This window comes from Ptychodera flava, chromosome 8 (assembly GCF_041260155.1).
Source record: "Ptychodera flava strain L36383 chromosome 8, AS_Pfla_20210202, whole genome shotgun sequence".
NCBI classification, from domain to species: domain Eukaryota; kingdom Metazoa; phylum Hemichordata; class Enteropneusta; family Ptychoderidae; genus Ptychodera; species Ptychodera flava.
The window spans coordinates 26,482,679-26,503,351 of record NC_091935.1 but is presented as its reverse complement, the minus strand read 5'-3'; the positions used below and the strand labels follow the sequence as shown (position 1 = coordinate 26,503,351).

Here is a 20,673-nt window from a genome sequence, read left to right as displayed (position 1 = left end):
AGTTTATGAGTTTACGCTGTCCTTGACATGAAATAAGTCCTCATCAAATAAATCAATAAACTGAAACATGTATTGAAAAGTTTACATTCTTTCCTGCGAAATTAAAAGGTCACCGAAGCGCCTATCAAAACACAGTCACTCTAATATATACAATACAGTACCGTGGGTGTACGCGGTACGGCAGTGTGTCAACCAGTGTTCTTATCTAACTTGGCAGAATGCAAAGTTAATCCGTTTGATAGTAAAAACTTCTTTATTTTTCAAAGGGGTGAACCATTTAATACCACGGGGGCTTGTAAGACTTTGGTAAAAAAGATGTGTTGACAAGCTAAACAGTAGGAGAATAGAAGAAGAACTTGCAATTGACATACAAATGAAAAAACAATCTTCTAAAGTTAAAGCTACTGTCCCGTTAAAATGTCCCCAAAAGCGCCTATCAAACTATCGTTACTGTAATGTATACAATTCATTGAAGCTCAATCGAGTGCCGTCAACGTCATAGTATAGACATTATGTCCGTGGGTCAACGCGTATGCTTATCTTATTCTGCAGAAATGTATTCCCTGCTTACTCCAATACTTTTTTACGTGAGGGACCATTTATTATCCAGGGCTTGTAAGATTTATGGGGAAAACGATTCCAATTGAAAAAGAATTCTTCCGTAGATGGCAGGAAAAACAAAAAAGACTGCAAGTAGTAAATAAATAAATAAATAAATAAATAAATAAAATAAGTATTATATGTAAATAACGCACGATAGTTACTGGGATTTCCTGCTCGTCTTCGGGGCCCCATTTTCATATGATGTAATTCATTGCATTGTTTAAGCAAATCTTTCTGCTCGATATGATGGATATGACTCATACTTTTCCTTTTGTTTTACGTGTACTCAGTTTTCAGTTGGACATTTTTACTACTATTATTTACTGTGCTTCTGCTAGAGTTCCTCTGCCTTACTGCCTCAGCATGCTTGAATACTCATCATTTAGCTCGTAAACATAGCCTACACAAGATGTTTGATGTCCTTTGCTGTTCTTGACAATAACCAGCCAGGATGATCATGACAACCCAACCCTAATATCGAATATTTCCACAATGACTCTTTTTTGTCAACTTCAGTAAACTTCAAGCGCAATATTCGCAGTGCACTTATACAATTGAGTGTTAGATTACTTCTCCTTTATGCAAACATCTTGTGATCTATCAGTATATCTTACTGCAGTAAAGTTTGCTTCTATTCCCTTTCCATCTTCCTGAAGCAGGTGCTATATGCTTTAGTTACACTTCAAAATTTTGTACTGTACATTTCTTTGCAAATTTGCTTTTTATGTCAGCTAAGGAAAAATTTTTCAAAAAGGCCAGGAAATATTGGCAGTGAGATGCGTGCGCGGACAAAAAAGATCTAAAATAAAAACCTGGCCAAAATTTTCCAGAGTGAAGCTGGGAGAAAAATAATGCTCCCCTATCCATCTTTCAAGCACCCGATGTATCCCAAAGAAAACTCTCACTAAAACAGTAATAGAAGGACAGCAAAGGACGGCAACCTGAGTTTGTGAGGTTAAACTCTGGGGTATATCATCTCTTGGCGTACTTCCTATACAAATCTTTCAGATTAAGAAAAGGCTGAACCTGTCGAAATCCTGATTGCTTTTACGACTGACAGGTCTCATCTGTTGAATTCCATTTTGAAAATGTAGCGTTGTACTTGAGGTGACGCCAACATATTATGAACTTGAACTTAGTTTTTAGCTCTTACAAAGGTAATTATGTCACAAGTAACAGTGGTGCCGACTGTTCACTTTGTTTGACCCCTAATTACATTTTAAGTACATCTGATATTCGTGACTGTCACATTTAACGCAAATTGACATGGTTTAGGGGCATGCACATGTCTGCTAAGGGTAAACTAGCAAAAAAATCTCAGCGACCTTGACCAGAGTGATTTTTCTCATTAGTAGTACTGCGCTTGTTTCTTTATATTAAACAAAATTAGAATTCACAAGGAAAAGCGAAAACTGTTCGCAACTGTCTTCCAACTGTAGGATATAAAAATGTCCGCCTTCTGACCTCTAGTTTTCATCGGCCATCACAACGGCTTCATTATACATGGCAAAGGTCGATATAACCAATTGAGTTCCTATTGATATTTTTCCCTACTTTGCTAGAGTCTGTGCAAAATCATGAGACGTGTAGGGACAACATGTTGTTAACTTGTGGTTGGTAAATTTGTTTCCTTGATGGTCATTTGGTGGCAGAAATTCAAAGCAAACCCGCGACATTTCATGGTCTATGAAGCATGGCACACAGGAAGAACCAGAGCACAAAAATTCACTAACAACATAATGTTAGCATACTTACTATGATTAGCTGACAGGGCCGACGCATAGAATAAGAGCGACAGAAGTTTTAAAATATTAATCCACAATGCACACATGACTAACACAACAAGTACGTCAGGCGGCTCGTCTCGAAGTCGTTTTTGTAAGTATTCAATGGTATACCGTACAGCAAGCTAAGTGCGACGAGTACTGAAACACTCTGAGAAGCACCGATTCGAATGCTAGTTCCAAATCGCTGGACAGGAAATATCACCTCGCTGTATATTACCTCAACATTGGACGGAAGTGAAGAAATAAATGTAACAGAGACCCGAAACAAGCAGTAATGTGGGTACAGTTTATGTTATAAGTCGAGTTAATTTGCCTGATTATCGTATGTAATGTCAGCTTCTGAGATACCGTATAGCTTGTAATTAACATGACGAGTTCCGAGCTCCGAATAAGACAATCTGCATGAGCATCTACACTGATTAGACACGGATATTCTGAAAATAGACAATAAGGTCTTTAAAATAGTTCTAAGGTAGATATAGAGATATTTGTGATGAGCATATATATATATATATATATATATATATTATATATATATAATATATATATATATATATATATATATATTATATATATATATATATATATATATATATATATATATATATATATATATATATATATATATAATCGGGGCTCGAAATTAACTTTTTCCCCTAGTAGTTGGGCTACCATTTTCTGAAGTTGATAGCTCAGTGAGCATGGCTGGTAGTCCATGCATATTTTAGTTTAGGGATATTGTATTTCATTAACCAGACAAGAAAAATCAATTTTTCAAGATTCTGCCCATGAGCTGAATTTTCCAGTCATTTGATGTGAATACTTACACACTTAGTACCAAAAAATTGTTTCTGGTCCCTGACATTCAGCAAAAGTGATGCGACATGCACGGTTTCCTTTCTTTGCCGTTTTTTCTTAACAATGCTGGTTTGGCACTATTGATGCAACAGTTATTGTCTTTTATCACTGGCTGCATAACACTGCCGTTAGTATTTTTGGACATGCAAAGAGGGATATCAAGGATCAGTACGTAACTCCTAAAAATGCCATGAGGCTCATGTTCTGAAATGACGCACGCGGTGACAAGAAATGATCTTTTTTGACCTAATGAACAACAGTAATACTCAAAAGTTTGATGATCTATTAACAACTTGTTTCATTCTCAAAGTTGTATGAAAATTTTGGTAGCCGTCATGACAACGACCACGACCTTCTCAGCACGTCGAGACTAGACATACTGTAGCAGTGCTAAAAATAGGCCATGGGCTTTCTGTAGGGAGGAGGCATTTTGCCCGTGATTGATACATTATGATCAAAATGCAATGAAAGTATGTTTTCATTGACCATCACTTCCAGTGCCTGTCATTCAAGTACGTCAGTTCAGATATTTAACATTGTACGCCAAGTACTGACTGAATTTTATGTCCCGTTCTCTGGTAGTCCGTGTGGTCTACCATTTCATGCATTTTGGTAGCCCCAGGGAAAAGTTGGTAGTCTGTGGACGCGGGATAACCGCTAATTGCGAGCCCTGTATATATATATACAAATTCCCACGAGGACATCTGTATACTTCATATATATATATATATATATATATATATATATATATATATATATATATATATATATATATATATGATAAACTTGGTCAAACAAAGCAACTGCTTTTAAAAACACAAACGACTTTATTGATGAAATTGAAATTACAAACTTTACACTATCAGTTGGAGCCTCTGAAATGAACTTTTGATAATGACGGAACATGCTCATCTTTTACAGGTCTCTACCAGGGTGATTGTAGTATCCTCAGCCCCTTATAGATCCTTGGCCGGAGATATAATTGAAGGTCTGGGTATCGGTTATAATCTAATACAGGTGTTCTAACGAGAAGTTATTCAATATACCTCCTCATTTGTCATATTAAATCGTTCATATTAGGCGTTTACCGTTTGGTCAAGGAACGCCAAGGAATCAAAATTTTACCGGGGTACAAAGAAAGTCTTGTAGGTAAGAGTCGCCATTGTATATTAGCACATATCTCGATATACAAAATAGTGCTGGATTAAGTGGCAAAAGAAACATTGTAAATTATATTATACCAGTATATTGATGGCGCGAATGCACCTATCTGATTTGTGGAGACGAAAAAAGAAGTAGTATCGTACGGTTGGTACACGCGCGAGTTTTCGGCTAGAGCAAAAAACCCAGTTTGACGTTCCATGCTCGAAATTAAATATACTTTTATGGTGTTATAGCAATAAATCACACCCAGCGACGGTATACCACGCGATTTTGACCAGTTCACTTCATATATGCACTCGCTATCAATACATGGTATCGTTAAATTTCGTTATTATATTTATCCTCCACATTGACGATAGCAACATAACGCAATCCTTGCTAGCGTTGCGTCAAAGCACGAGTCTGTTGAGAAACAGTGATAAAATAGCTAACATATTTTCTATTTGTTTGGTGACAGGATCCCTTTAAACATGCACACGGATTTCACCGCCACTATCGTTGTCCATATAACGAAAATTCACACTGGAAAAGGCAGAACATTTTGCTTCATTACAACATTATTCACAAATTCCGAACTAGAGAATCAGAGTGCCATACGTTTACGTTGATGATCCAGCTGCTTAGGAATGTTTTAAATAAGAATACTCGGCATCAAATTTCGTCTCATACGCAAAGTATGCATTCACGCATTTGTCTTGGCTTTTTTCAGATGTATCAGTTGTCTTCTCAAAAGAGCGCGTGTCAGTAGTAGGACGACATTCGTAAATTTCATCTTGCGCGTAATACTGAAGTTCCGCTTCACTTATGTAGTTCCCAGGGACAGTGGCATCGGCTGGTTCATCATTCGCCGTGTGTTCACTATCCCTACAAAGAAGAAAGATTGAAATCTAGTATTTCTTTCGATATTCACATGATCATGCCAATTTCAATATTTGAACTAAAACTCAGTATCGTTAAAAAACGAAAATCGAACAAAAAATCTAGACAAACAAGAAAAAATTCTAATGAGTATATATTTTTACAGTAATCCAACAAGCTGTGTCATGGATAGGGAACTTCCCACATTATAGGGAAGTAAGGCAAGGCGATCCACTTTCTCCGATCTTATATACAATTTCTTTACATTTTCTATTAATAAAATTGCACATGACACGGTATCTGTTTTTTGGGTCATGAGATGAAAGGATCAGCATATGCTGATGACCTGACATGTGTTGTATAGGATAAAGCCCGAGTACGAGGGCTCTTCTGGTACATAAAGTCCAACCCAACGATAAATGTCGAGGCCGCAGGCCGAGACATTTTATCGTAGGGTTGGACTTTATATACCAGAAGAGCCCGAGTATGAGGGTTTTATCCGACTTAAAAAACTATCGCCCCTAACTGATATATTTTCGTTTTCATGTCTTTACGTCAACCGTCCCCTTTGTCAATGTAACATGTTTAGGATATGAATTAAAACTTTTATTTGTGAAATAGCCTTCCAATGTAATGGAACATCCTATAAATGCCCTAGGGCACATTATATAAATGCCCCAGGGCACAGCAGATTTTGTGTTGCAGCTGGTTTCCGCTGTGTTACCAAATTTGAATATTAAAACGTACCAATGTCTACAATATGACATGTTCACTTTGATTGGACAGTACTTTACTACGGTGCTGTCATTCGTTTCTTGAATTTGGTGACCAAGGCTTTATGAGTAGATAAAACACCCTGAATTGAGCACTCTGATTGGTCAATCAACAGTAGATAGTTTTTTTAATGTTAAGACATTCTCCTGAAAGCCTTCTTTGCCTTCTTAAACAAAACTCCCCTTGTGTCATGGCTATGTGTTAATGTTGACAAAAAGAGGCATCATGGTTAGGTAAATGGAGATTTCGTCGAAATAAGTTGTTCAGGGTAAAATAGCATAATTCACCCATTAAGATTGTAGGAGCGCATTTATCATATGATACAGATACGGCATATAAATTTAATCTTAATGCACCACTGGACGGTTACAAAAGTTCTGCGATGCCGGAAAAGACGTTTACCAAAGCAAATAACTCTTGGAGACAAAGAAAGGTAAATTCTGTTGAATCATGTTGTTATTCTGCAAAAGAAATGCTATATAAGTAAGACAGAACATCCGAGCTTTCAGCTGTTAAAAATAAAAATTACATATATCCAAAAGTTAGAATTGACAATTACTTAAACAAAAGGTATTATGGCTAAATATGTATAGGATAAAGCCCGAGTACGAGGGCTCTTCTGGTATATAAAGTCCAACCCAACGATAAAATGTCGAGGCCGCAGGCCGAGACATTTTATCGTAGGGTTGGACTTTATATACCAGAAAGCCTGAGTACGAGGGTTTTATCCGACTTAAAAACTATCGCCCCTAACTGATATATTTTCGTTTTCAATGTGTTTACGTCAACCGTCCCCTTTGTCAATGTAACATGTTTAGGATATGAATTAAAACTTTTATTTGTGAAATAGCCTTCCAATGTAATGGAACATCCTATAAATGCCCTAGGGCACATTATATAAATGCCCTAGGGCACAGCAGATTTTGTGTTGCAGCTGGTTTCCGCTGTGTTACCAAATTTGAATATTAAACGTACCAGATGTCTACAGAATATGACATGTTCACTTTTGATTGGACAGTACTTTACTACGGCGCTGTCATTCGTTTCTGGAATTTGGTGACCAAGGCTTTACGAGTAAATAAAACACCCTGAATTGAGCACTCTCATTGGTCAATCAACAGTAGATAGTTTTTAAGTATAGGATAAAGCCCGAGTACGAGGGCTCTTCTGGTATATAAAGTCCAACCCAACGATAAAATGTCGAGGCCGCAGGCCGAGACATTTTATCGTAGGGTTGGACTTTATATACCTGAAGAGCCCGAGTACGAGGGTTTTATCCGACTTAAAAACTATCGCCCCTAACTGATATATTTTCGTTTTCAATGTGTTTACGTCAACCGTCCCCTTTGTCAATGTAACATGTTTAGGATATGAATTAAAACTTTTATTTGTGAAATAGCCTTCCAATGTAATGGAACATCCTATAAATGCCCTAGGGCACATTATATAAATGCCCTAGGGCACAGCAGATTTTGTGTTGCAGCTGGTTTCCGCTGTGTTACCAAATTTGAATATTAAAACGTACCAGATGTCTACAGAATATGGCATGTTCACTTTTGATTGGACAGTACTTTACTACGGCGCTGTGATTCGTTTCTGGAATTTGGTGACCAAGGCTTTACGAGTGAATAAAACACCCTGAATTGAGCACTCTGATTGGTCAATCAACAGAAGATAGTTTTTAACTTGAGAAATAGCACGACTTTGCTGCGGAGATTGTTCCAGACATTTTGAAACTGCTCCTTACACATAAGTTTCTGTAATTTTTAAAGTTATTTATGCGGTGGGATGATAACATTGTCTTTTTCTTTCTCCATGGTGCCTGCTTTTGTTTGAGCGTTTCATGTCTTTGTTTAAAATTGAAAATTGACCCAATTTATATGAGAGGTCGTCTTACAATATCATGGCAGAGATATGTAAGGTCTTTTACTCTCTTTAGCCACTGACATTGTTCGCTTTTCTTGGTCTTTAAAAAATCATCAAAAACAAAGAAATGTCACATTGAGTAATCTTAAGATTCTTCACATCCACATTGTCCTTTCTTGCCGTTTTGATTTCGATAACTAATCTTTAAATGTTGCTGGCAAGGTACAAGAACCTGTGAGGACCAAGGGCTCACCGGAACAAGCATGTAAAGGTATAATGGTGTACCAATGGTACCCATGCCATGAACATAGTGTAACAAACATAGTAACAAAAGATCTCATGCTTCTTTCAGTATCTAGTTAAGGCCAAAGCTGATGCTGGTCAGCACGCATCACTCTATGGCCTTTGCGTCAAGCCTTTTTCTGTTTCTGTGAAGCAAAGGTCGACGATTCAGAAAAAAAGTATTGAAGTCGCTAGGTGGTGTATTTGATACAATTTACCTCTTCCTATAGCATTAAAATAAGCAGAAATGAATACAACTCAGGCAAAGTAACTATTAACAAAATTAAATTTGCACGTCGTTTTGAAAGAAGCTATAACAAAAAACGATCATTTTGTTGTGATTTTTGACAAACCTGAATAAAATCAGAATAATACTCCATGTGATAGTATCCTGGTCGTTTATGGGATCCTTTCACGGAGAATGGATAAAAAATGGACTAATGATTCATTGTGCTATAGACCCTCAAGGCTACATGCCAATTATGTGTGACGAGGAGTGAAAAGTAAGATATTGTACGGTATTGCTCTTAGGACCACTAGGTTTTCCATCAGAAATTTACAAAATGAAGCTCAGACCAACGTAAGAAAATAGCCCTGCTTTGCATACCTTTGTGCAATAGTATCAAACGAAAATGAGAAATGCATTCACTTAGCACTTCAAGGATGGTACACTTGATCAAATAAGTAGTATACATGTACTTTAATCCAATGATTGCGCATTCGCACGAGACAGCATTTTGTCAAAGTTAATGGCATATGGTACCATATTATACAGAGACTATTACTCAAAACTGTAGATCAGACCGATCAAACCTCGAACTTACCTCTTCTTGATTGATCTACAGCATACAATCATAAGAATTATTAGCAGTACTAATGCTGTAACGCCAAGGACAGGTCCAAGAATCAAACCTGTAAAACAATTTCAGTAACTTCGTCATAGTTCGGTATATTCAACGAATAGACAAGGTACAGGTTCATTGCTATACTTGATGTTTCAAAACCATAAAGCTGTATTTGTTGCCGGTGACGAGATTATTTTCAAACTAAAATCATGAAAAACTTTGAATTACCAAGGGGGTTAAAATGCTTTGTGTTTAAAGTGCAATGAACATCATTTGCTTAGATATGTTGTAAGTAAAAGTGAAGTTCAAAATACCTAGAGGAAGTCCTTGACCAGCATTTTCAAGACCGGTGTTTGAAGAAGATTCTGTAATAAAGCCAATGGGAAGACATCTTACCGACTTGCCAATACCAGGTGATGCTTTAGAATTATCTTAATGTTTCTTACGATGTTACAGATGTGTAAACTAGTGTAACATACAAGCTTGTATTCATAAATGCAAAGATACATACACACGCACAAACAGATAGGTAGGTCAGCAGATCGCACGTACAGACGCACAGACGTGCAGTATGTATGTATGTATGTATGTATGTATGTATGTATGTATGTATGTATGTATGTATGTATGTACAGAAACAAGATTGACACATAGATGTATACATAGACTGCATAGATACATAGAAACATATAATGCATATGCATAGACACAAAGAAAGACAGTGAAAGAAAGACAGTAAGTAATTCGAAGAGCTTTTTACCAGTTGTCTCTGTAGATATTGAGCTTGGCTGAACTGATTTACCGGTGGGTGGAACTTTGTCTGGTGAGATAAAACAAAATGCTTGACTTGATTTCAGACAAACTATATCTTATAAAATTGTTCAAATTGAGGAATGTCCTGTTCTGGAAGTGTGGCAAACTACTCGCATTGATGGCATTGTCTACATACTACAGAATTCATGACCTCAGATCACAAGTACAGCACGGCTACCTGTCGTCATTCAAGGTGTTCGAAAATATCGGGGTCACGGTCGCTAAAAAGACCAACCATAGCCTCTACACGCATGTTCAGAAAAACGTAACACATATTTGACTGGTTCACAGTGGTGATTTTATCATCAGTATTACAGACCAACCACTTACTTGTTCGTTTATTTGCAGTTGATAGCATATTTCTCACCGAATCATTGTGGCAACGATGCGTTCCACTTTCCATCGTGTCATTCTATTGGGTGGAATTTATCACGTGGCCGGGGTCACGCGACTGTCATAATATTACCACTACAATATGGACAAATGTTTTATGTCTCTGCCCTCACCTTTGATATCAATGGCAAACATCGTACAGCCACCGCTCTCCTTGACCATATTTAACTGAATCATGACTGTTTTTTCAGAGCGAGATAGTATAGTGGACGTTGGAGGCGACTTTTTATTGTATCGACCCAACATTGTCACACTGCCATCATGCTCCTCAGTCACAGTGATCTCAAAGCTTTCGTCAGAGAAGTTGAGTATCGTGAAATCAAGGCTGACGTGATCTTCGATGGAGGTTACACTCCAGGAACAACTAGATTTATCAAAGTAACATCCGGGAAACTGCGGCGAGTAGATCGTCCCGTTGTTCGCTGAGTACTTTCCTCCACAGGCTCCCATTTGAGCTAAGATGATGATGAAACGTGAGTTCAACTTTTGCTATGGTAACACTTTCAGAGTTCATATTTGTGTTGAAAAGTAACAACAACAACAAATAATAATAACAACGACACAGATTATGTATAATGTATCTAAAAACTCGTAAAAATATCAGACACATTACGTATGCACATTAAAATGTGACGGGGCGGCATTAATAACTAAATTTTGTACTAGAAATACATATAAAAAGAGCTCTATTATACAGGATAGATCAAATAGTTACAGGAAGGCAAGTCCAAAAACAAATTCTGGACACACACTTATAGAATCATTAACTTTTTCGTAGACGTAACGAGAGGAAAACGATTCCCTAAAATACCATGTCTTTGGCCCCATGCCCTGATGTACAAGCAAAGAGAGTCATGATAATCGGCACACAACATACCCATGGACTGTAAATATTAAAACATCGGATGTCAGATTCGATCCACTTTAAAACTCTTACAAACACGCGTACATGTCGATTCAGAAACAAAATGGTTTTTTTTGCGCCCAAAGAATTAAATTTATATCATACGAATCTTTAGAATCACCGTTTTATGACAAGGTCTTAAGTCATCAAAAATAGCTCTTCAAATACTGAAACAAACGGACAAGGGCAAAGCTTACGTATTTCACTCTTGTAAGAGTCAGATAATGTGACAAAGTAACTTTTATTAACTTGGGAAGGTGTACGATTTAAGTTTTTACGTGTTCTTACTGGACATCAGGCCATTCCCTTGTATTTTCAAATTGAAGTTCAAACAATCGATCAATCAATCAACGAAACAATCGTAACGCCCTCCTTTTCGTTTCCTTTTCCCTTTCCCAGGATTTCATACTTTTAAACTTGTAGTAATTCACTTGAACTCTAGTAACCTTAAAGTGATCTCCAAGACTACACTGAGTTCCTATGCTTATTCTTTTGACGATTGTAGTTTCCTATTACTCACTAAGACTGTTTACGTTCACAACCTTGAAGTAAACGTCACTGTCTTGTGTTGAGTGATGTTAAAATCATTAGAAGTGACCGGAGGTTGACGTTGACTCAAACTTCGTGTTGAAAGAACACTTCGTCCTGTTTTGACAATATTTCCTGTCCTTTAATATTTTCCGACATGATCTGTATTTAATTAAAATTGTAGCTTGAGTCATTCATTATCATATGTAGATTTGGAAACTATTTAAGTTGTATACTTTGTAGAAGTAGATCAGACCGTAGAGCGGAGCAGAGAACGGAGCTGAGAACGGTGTTTAGTAATAAAGATTGAAGTTGTGTTTACAACTGACAGCTTTGGTGTCAGCTTCAGTTACTGAAAGCATTACGATCCCAGACTGGTACCTCAATCCAGAGATTGTGAAAGTACAGCCGTGAAACAATCAATAGATAAATGGTATAGATTGGAAGCCTTTTGAAATCTTTTTATAAGAATAGTGGCACACAAGTTGTCATTTCACTTGGCAAACGTGTTGCAGGTATTTATGTAGCAACATGCTCAACAGATAATATTTATTCTAAAAAGACTTTGATACTTTACATACATTCATAAACTCCGTAGTTAGGGAAGGTACCGCCACATGCATGGTTGTCATCGCCGCTACAAGCTGTTCTGCATATTGCGTTGCTTCCACGTTTACCGTCCTCGATGTCAGAGTTAAAACATTTGCATTTGTCTTTTAGAACAGCGCCGAATCTATACTTGCGACAAAACCTGAGACATTCTTGTATTGTGAGCTGGCCGACAGCGTAAGGTATAGTAAGTTTACTTTTCAAATTCCCTAAGTTATAGCAACCTCTATAGCCGTAATCTGAAAAAAGAAACCCAAAGGTACGGTCAAATACCTAAATAAGTATTTACACAAACATGATAAGCGACGCAATATAATGAAATACAGGTTAAGTTTAACAGCTTCCATTCTATCCTGAGTATTGGAACAGGCGGTAATAGATACCTACGAAAACCCCAAAACAAACGAACGAACCAAAAATACAAAACAAAAACAAAAACAACAAATAGCAAATATAATCTCAAGACAGTCATTTGTCAGGTTATATAGATCCAGTTCTTTGTCAGGTTATATACATCAAAAAGCACTTTCCTTTACTTTAATAAGATAAGCTTATTGTATACCTGCTGTATATTGAATTTACTCACAGCTGATGCATACGGAGGGTGGAGGGATGATACTCTAAGTATTGTAAAATTGTTTAATTTGTTAGATTCATTGAATTCCTCCAATACTTGCAATTGTCCTTTGTGTCGTTTGTCAATGTACTTTTGACTGATTGACTGATATACATTTTTCAGAACTACTTACAGTTACAGCTTGCCTTTGCTTGTTTACAGTTACATGATGCATGTGTAAGGTTGTAATAGCATTGTGCCCAAGACTTTGACCCTTCCGGACAATTGACATACACACACCCGGAAGTTAGGCTTTTAGCTTCTACTTTGGGGCTTTTCACCCACATTGCACCGGCCGAAAACCCTGGCAGAGTAATGGATAAACAGTTCATCTCGTCATTCGAGGCTTGTGAGTGAATGCAGTAATGATAAAAACAGAAATGAGAGACTCCGTGGAGAGGGATTAAGTTTAAAGTATATTCAACTTTATATTGAAATTCAATGTCTGTCCTCGTGTACAGAAATTTATCTCCACGGTTATCAAATACACATTGAAAACTAACTAATACACCAAGAACATTTAAACGAGTGAAAAGTTAAGAATGAGTTACAGCGATTTTTATTAAATTGGCACGGCTGTCAGAACAGCTGTAGGAAATCTGTCGTAAAGTGATGACGGAGAAAGATTAAGATTATGCTCATACGTGATTACAATTTTTAAAGTACATGTCCAAAATACGGCACTACTCACCAATGCATCGTTTTAGGAAATCGACTACGTGAAAGGACGAAAAAAGTTAACCAGAAGGCATTGATGATTTATTTTGGCTAAAATAAATTGTACCTGATACTATCACATAAGTTTCAAGTTGACTCGGAGCGTAAAAATCATTGAAATTATACATTACCTAATTCGTTACATATAACATCTGCGCCATCGGTGTTCAAACCATCACTGCATACCGGCATCCATCCAGCATCCTTCAGATGTACAGACACTCTTCCTTCATATGGAGTCTGTCCTCCCTCTAGTCTAAATATTTCTTTAGCGAGAAGAGACATAAATCTATATTTAAGAAGGCGTGTTTTGTGAATATGTGATTCCTAGCTATACGCATCAAAAGTCAGTGAATTAAAAATACCATTTAAAGACGATGTAACGTAATTTATGAACACTCAGTGACAAAGTGGGCAAGACAGATTTCCTTAAGCTTTTATAGTTCACGATGATGCGGTAACTTTCGCCGTACAAGTCGGAAATTAACATTTTGCGCGACGATTTACTCTAATAGCAAAATTCTCGATCATGTGTACTTTTAGGAAGAACTTAGACATTTTAACGATAATGTCAGGAGAAGACCAGTACATAAAATTTGTCTTTTCCTCTTCAGGGAACATGAATGTGTAGGATTCCCTTAAAATTTGAGTTGGCAAAAGTCCATGATCATTGTAAATACATTTCAGACTCATGTGAGATGGAGTGACAAAAACGTAGACACGAAAGAGAAGAGATGGGTGGACATACATACATATATATATGCATACAAAGACAGAGATTTTGGCATTGGGAAAACATGGAGAGACATTACACAGAAGGGACTACGAAACGAAAGGTGCAGAAACTGACCGTATGACCATTATGTAAACTAGCACCACATGACTTGTATCATGGACTGAAAGACTTTTTCGTTTGACCATGCCTATTTGCATCAAGGAGGCAATATTTGAGTACATGGATTTCGCGGTTCCGCTTTCACAACTTGCCAGCGAAGCGGGGGGGGGGGGGGGAGAGGTAGACGTACTAATGCAGACTTAAAGGGCCAGCAGCTATAACTTCACATTATTTTTTCACTATGTTTATTATAATATCAAATACAGCTTCTTGATCTAACGCTGTGTTTACAAGCTAAATAGTGTTAAACATGCTTTGGGAAGTAGAAAGACTTGCAATTGACATACCAAACAAAAATAGTAAAAAAGTCATTTTTTTAGCTCACGTGTGTTAACACGTGGCCTATTGTCATAGCGATGTATGTCTGTCTGTCCTGTGTGTGTGTGTGTGTGTGTGTGTTAGTGTGTGTGTGTGTGTGTGTGTGTGTGTGTCTGTCTGTCTGTCTGTCTGTTTACACGATAACTCAAAAACGCCTGAACGGATTCAAGTCAGATTTGGTACACAGGTACCATATGCTACTTGCAAGAACTGATTAGATTTTGGTTAGTGTGGCTTGCATATTAATGAAGTTATGCAATATCGTTTTTTCCGTACAATGGTTTCCTATGGAGACGGTAATGACAGTGTAGACATATATAAAGAAATACTGCACAAAATTTCAGGAAACTTTTCACAGATGACAATCTCAGAACATTATGATGGTACTGTGAGTGTCATGTCAATTACCTTCTCATTTGCATATTTAATGAACTTTTGTTATTAGTAAGATAACTCTGAAATTCCTGCACCAAACTTGATGATACTTGCAACAATATTGATCTGATATATATCTATTATACTTTGAAGCATTGGGCAGTGTCAAGTTAATAAATAGGTCATTTGCATATTTTATGAAGTTTTGTAATTAGTCATATAACTCTAATATAACTTGACCAAATGTGATGAAATCTGCTGCAAATACTGATCCGACTGATATCTAACTGTAGTGTAAAGCATTAAGTAGTGTGAAATTAATTAAGGGTTCATTTGCATATTTAATGAAATTTGTAATTAGGTATATAACTCTGAAATTACGGCACCTAAGTCTTTGAAATTGGGTACAGATATTGTTTTGATAAATATCTAATTGTACTGAGAAGCATTTGGCAGTGTCAAATTAACAAATAGGTCATTTGCATATTTTATGAAGTTTTGTAATTAGTGATATAACTCCAAAATAACTGCACCAAATGTGATGAAATCTGCTGCAGATACTGATCCGACTGATATCTAACTGTAGTGTAAAGCATTAAGTAGTGTGAAATTAATTAAGGGTTCATTTGCATATTTAATGAAATTTGTAATTAGGTATATAACTCTGAAATTACGGCACCCAAGTCTTTGAAATTGGGTACAGATATTGTTTTGATAAATATCTAATTGTACTGGGAAGCATTTTGGCAGTGTCAAATTAACAAATAGGTCATTTGCATATTTTATGAAGTTTTGTAATTAGTGATATAACTCCAAAATAACTGCACCAAATGTGATGAAATCTGCTGCAGATAATGATCCGACAGATATCTAATTGTGGTGTAGAGCATTTACTTATGTAAAGTTAATTAAGGGTTTATTTGCATATTTAATGAACTTTGTAATTAGTGATATTACTCCAAAATTACAGCGTTAAATTTGATGAAAATTGCTACAGATGTTGATCTGATAAATATCCAATTGTACTGAGAAGCATTGAACAGTGTCAAGGTAATAATTAGCTCATTTGCATATTTCATAAAGTTTTATAATTAGTCATATAACTCCGAAATAACTGCATCAAATGTGATGAAAACTGCTGCATATACTGATCTGACAGATATCTAACTGTGTTGTAAAGCATTTAGTAGTGTAAAGTTAATTAAGGGTTCATTTGCATATTTAATAAACTTTGTAATTAGGTATATAACTCTGGAGTTACGGCACCAAATTTTGTGAAACGTGCTACAGATATTGATTTGATAAATATTCAATTGTGCTATGAATCATTGAATAGTGTCAAGTTAATTTAGGGATTATTTGCATATTTATGAACTTTGTAATTAGTGACATTACCCTGAAATTACAGCATTAAATTAAATGAAACGTGCTACAAATGTTGATCTGATGGATATCTAATTGTCCCATGAAGCATTGAGCAGTGTCAAGTTAATTAACAGCTCATTTGCATATTAAATAAAGTTTTGTAATTAGTGATTAAAATCTGAGAGTACTGTGCAATGTTGAAAAAAACCTGCTTCATATAGTGATAACATATATCTTATTGTTCTGTGAAGCGCACTACTATTAATGAACCTGTTGTAAAACACGTGAGCATATTCAGTTCATATCTGGTTTAAGTTACAGCTACTGTCCCTTTACAAGGTCCTCAAAATTGCTTGTAAAAGCGCCATCACTTTATAATGGATTGAAGCTCAATCTAGTTCAATGATGTAAACGTTAGGTGTGTGGGTCAACCCGTAGGCTTATCTACCTTGCCAGAATGGAATATTTATCGGTTTCCTTTCGTTATTTCATAATAAAAACTGCTCTATTTTTCTATAGGGTGGGACTATGTATTTTCCGGGGGAGTTTGCCGCCTGTTTCCATAACATGTTATTCATTGCATTTTTTCAGCAGGCGTTTAGACTAGTGATAAATATCAGCGCTTTTAATTTTCCTTTTGTTTTACATGTACCGAATTTTAAGTTTGACATTTTACTGCACACTAAACAATAAATAATGATTATTTATTGTGCTTCTGCAATAATTTCTCTTCCCTACTTCCTAAAGCGTGCTGGAATACTCATTATTCAGCTTTATCAGCTTGTCCACGTAGCCTATACAAGATATCGCCACTAGGCTTATCATGAATTGTCGACAAAATTTTTCGTCGCGAACCTCCATGACCCTTTATGCAGGATATTTCAATAACGCTTCTTTTAAAAGCACTCCATACATTTAGAAATTTTTAGACAAGGGCAACAAGTTTTTCAACAAATACAACGCTTACAGGCAAGCTTTGCCACTTCGATGCCTGGTATGCATGTTTTTTTACACACACTAAACTGTTTTCATATCATTAACAGGAAGGAACCTAATGACTGGATTGTTTGTACAGGATAAACAACAGAAAACCGACACCGAAATATATCTGACATGTAAGCCTTGAGACAGATTACTATCACCAGTCTGGGGTGCAAATTAATGTCTTTACGACCAGATAGCTATTGACTCACACACATCCAAATTAAAGTCAGGCACACTATTACAAACAATCCCGTCATTAGGTTCCTTCCTGTTAATGATATGAAAACGTTTAGGGTGTGTAAAAAAACATGCATACCAGGCATCGAAGTGGCAAGGCTTGCCTGTAAGCGCTGTAGGCATCTCAAATGTTTTAGTAACACTGTTTCATGATTGGTTTTGTCTTTCAAAGCTTGCTATGTAATACAGAAACAGCACCCAAATCAATATCCATACCCCACTGTACCCTGATTCGGAGACTGACTCCATTTTGATTTGTGATATGTCCGGAAGGAGACGCCTCCCCTACGATTGAGTATAGTTTGTGTCACTTTAACGTTGTATCACATAAATATTGCGAACTTTAGAAATCCCAAACGCTTCGGTATAGCATATACACATAAAGAGGCTGTATTTGGATTACTTGGCATTAACAAAGTAGCGTCGAAGAAAAGTTAACCAATTAAAGCTGCGGTTTTTGATAGTTTAATTTGTTCTAATTGCGTCGCATATATTGGTTGACAAGGTAACACAGGGGAATAATATTGTGTCCTATATGAATCTGAGTCTTTCTGAAAACTGCATGTTAATAATCCAACATGGCCACCAAATGACTCAATTTTGATTTGTGATATGTCCGGATGGAAACGCCTCCCGGCCTACCTACAATGTAATATAGTTTGTGTCACTTTAATGTTCATAATTCCTCTCCTCGCCTCGCCATTGTGCAGTATTTAACATCCGCAATAGTACCATGCAATCCTTTACCACGTAGAAAAACTCTCCCTGCCTATCGTCCATTAGAAATCTTACAGCTGCACATGTTACTTTTATATATTATCTTTCCATCGTCCCGAAGCCGACTCAGATGTTGTATGTGTACAGTTTTATGTCATGTTAGAAAAATTATCTCAAAACAGACAGGGAATATTTGCAGTAAGGTGCGTGTGCAATAAAAGATTCTTCCGAGAGAGAAAAGGAAAATGGGTAACTTTAAGAAAAATAATAATTCCAAGTGAAGCAAAGAGAAAACAACAAATAATAATTTAAAATACCTTTATATGCTATTTCAAGGAACGAACTTAGCACTGGGCTTTTTCTCCCTCTCTGTGTTCTGAGGTATAAAACTAAAAAGGAACTGCAACCCGACTCTCTTTAACTGGAAGGCAAAATGTGAAATAATTTTTGTATACTTACTGTGACTAGCTGACGCGACCGACGTGAAGATCAAAAGTGACAGAATTTTTGAAATATTGATCCACAGAGCGCTCATTATTTACACTACCGAACGCGTTACACAAGGTTTCTCACCTCGAAGTCGTCTCTTTTAGTATCCCGCAGTATAAAGTACAGCACACTTACACAAGGCGAATACGGAAATGCTCTGATAAGCACTGGTTTAAATGCTAGTTTCGAGTCGCTGGACAGGAAACACCAAATTACATGCTGTAAACCGCGTCCGTATTGTACGAAAGGGAAATGATAACGTTCAGAGTCGATAACATCTCGTAACGTGGGCAATGTTTACAAAGTATATGCCTTTTACATTTTCCATAACTTTATTGTAAACAATATAAAAATCATATTTTAGTATACATATATACATACATACATACATACATGCATACATACATACATACATACATACATACACACATACATGCATGCATGCGCACATGCGCACACGCACGCATACGCACGCATGCACGCACGCACACGCACGCACGCACACACACACACACACACACGCGCACACACACATCCATCCATCCATCCATCCATCCATCCATCCATCCATACATATATACAACCTCTCCCCGAGTGATTCCAAGGGCTCACGTTCCAGAAACAAATAAAAAACCTGTTTACATAATATATCATAATATGTTAAACAGATATCGATTTTTGACACGTAATTAAATGTAAACAATAACTGTGCTTCTATCCGACATCGTAGAACAACAAAACGGTGTGCTGTAGCTTGTATACATCACGTCTTGACTAAATATTGTTGACTCTAGTTTACTGAAGTGAAAGCATCTCTATGCAAAATGAGGCTGAAATATCTATAAGCCCTAGTATTTCAAAGTCATCCGAATTGATTAAATTCTCATTCACAGACACTTCACGATGACCGTCTAGTCCTCAGTCTTGGTCGTACAGTGAGCGCATATGGCAAACACCCATCATAAAAACAAAGGTGACAGTGAATGCCGCCGGGCAGACTCGTTGGGGTGGCGCCAATCTGCTGCGAACTAAAGTGGGACTGAGTGGGAAATCTGGCAGAAATGTTTTTCTTTCTTTGTCAGAAAACACAACTTTGATAATAATATCAATATCAAAAGATTAGCAATTGCAGGAATCGAAAATGATAATAATGCAACATCTGACATTATTTATTGTATTACTTCCTTTGTAAAATACACAGTTTGGAATATTCGAAATTCGGTTAGTCTTGATGGGGTTCCCTTCAATCCTATGTCATGCAATGGTTCTACTCCGGAATAAAAAGGACGCGATGCGTACGCCGTTCTACATACTCAGTACGCCCAAATAATCACGTGATGCCGGTACAAACAAACCCACATGTGTACTGAACGCGTATGGAAATACACGTACGTTCGTGCGAATTTGCGCACATGGCTTTGTTTGTACCGTGGTCGATTCGAATTCCGGGTTTGGCCTATTGAAATGTTATCTCTCCTCATGGATGAATACATTATATTTCACTTATAAGATGATGATCAAAACTAAGGATTTTATCGCAAAGTTTTCAAGCCTTGTAAGACTTGAAGGAGAAGAATGCATCCTGAATGCATTCATATGATGATCTTTGTAATTAAACAGCTAATTATTTGTTTTTTCAGACAAGACGCATTGTAATTTTAATGCATTCACAGTTA

General features: G+C 36.8%; 1 protein-coding gene across 1 annotated transcript; it reads right to left on the bottom strand.

Moving 5' to 3' along the window:
• Nucleotides 1-4,052: 4,052 nt before the first annotated feature.
• On the bottom strand, nt 4,053-19,154 carry LOC139138911 (kremen protein 2-like). The gene is made up of 9 exons (XM_070707511.1): nt 18,968-19,154; nt 13,749-13,883; nt 13,034-13,204; nt 12,257-12,523; nt 10,357-10,698; nt 9,798-9,857; nt 9,352-9,402; nt 9,017-9,104; nt 4,053-5,276 (listed from the first exon to the last, which is right to left on the bottom strand). Exons 1-9 carry the CDS (start codon nt 19,041-19,043, stop codon nt 5,033-5,035), a joined length of 1,434 nt encoding a protein of 477 aa, XP_070563612.1. The 5' UTR covers nt 19,044-19,154; the 3' UTR covers nt 4,053-5,032.
• Nucleotides 19,155-20,673: the final 1,519 nt, after the last annotated feature.

What these genes read in the sequence shown, in the direction of transcription:
- LOC139138911 (XM_070707511.1), bottom strand. Translation starts at nt 19,043, where the DNA reads ATGAGCGCTCTGTGGATCAATATTTCAAAAATTCTGTCACTTTTGATC. An exon ending in GGTCGCGTCAGCTAGTCACA is followed by an intron (nt 13,884 to 18,967) that starts GTAAGTATACAA and finishes TTCTCGCTAAAG; the next exon opens with AAATATTTAGACTAGAGGGA. An exon ending in TGTTATATGTAACGAATTAG is followed by an intron (nt 13,205 to 13,748) that starts GTAATGTATAAT and finishes TTACTCTGCCAG; the next exon opens with GGTTTTCGGCCGGTGCAATG.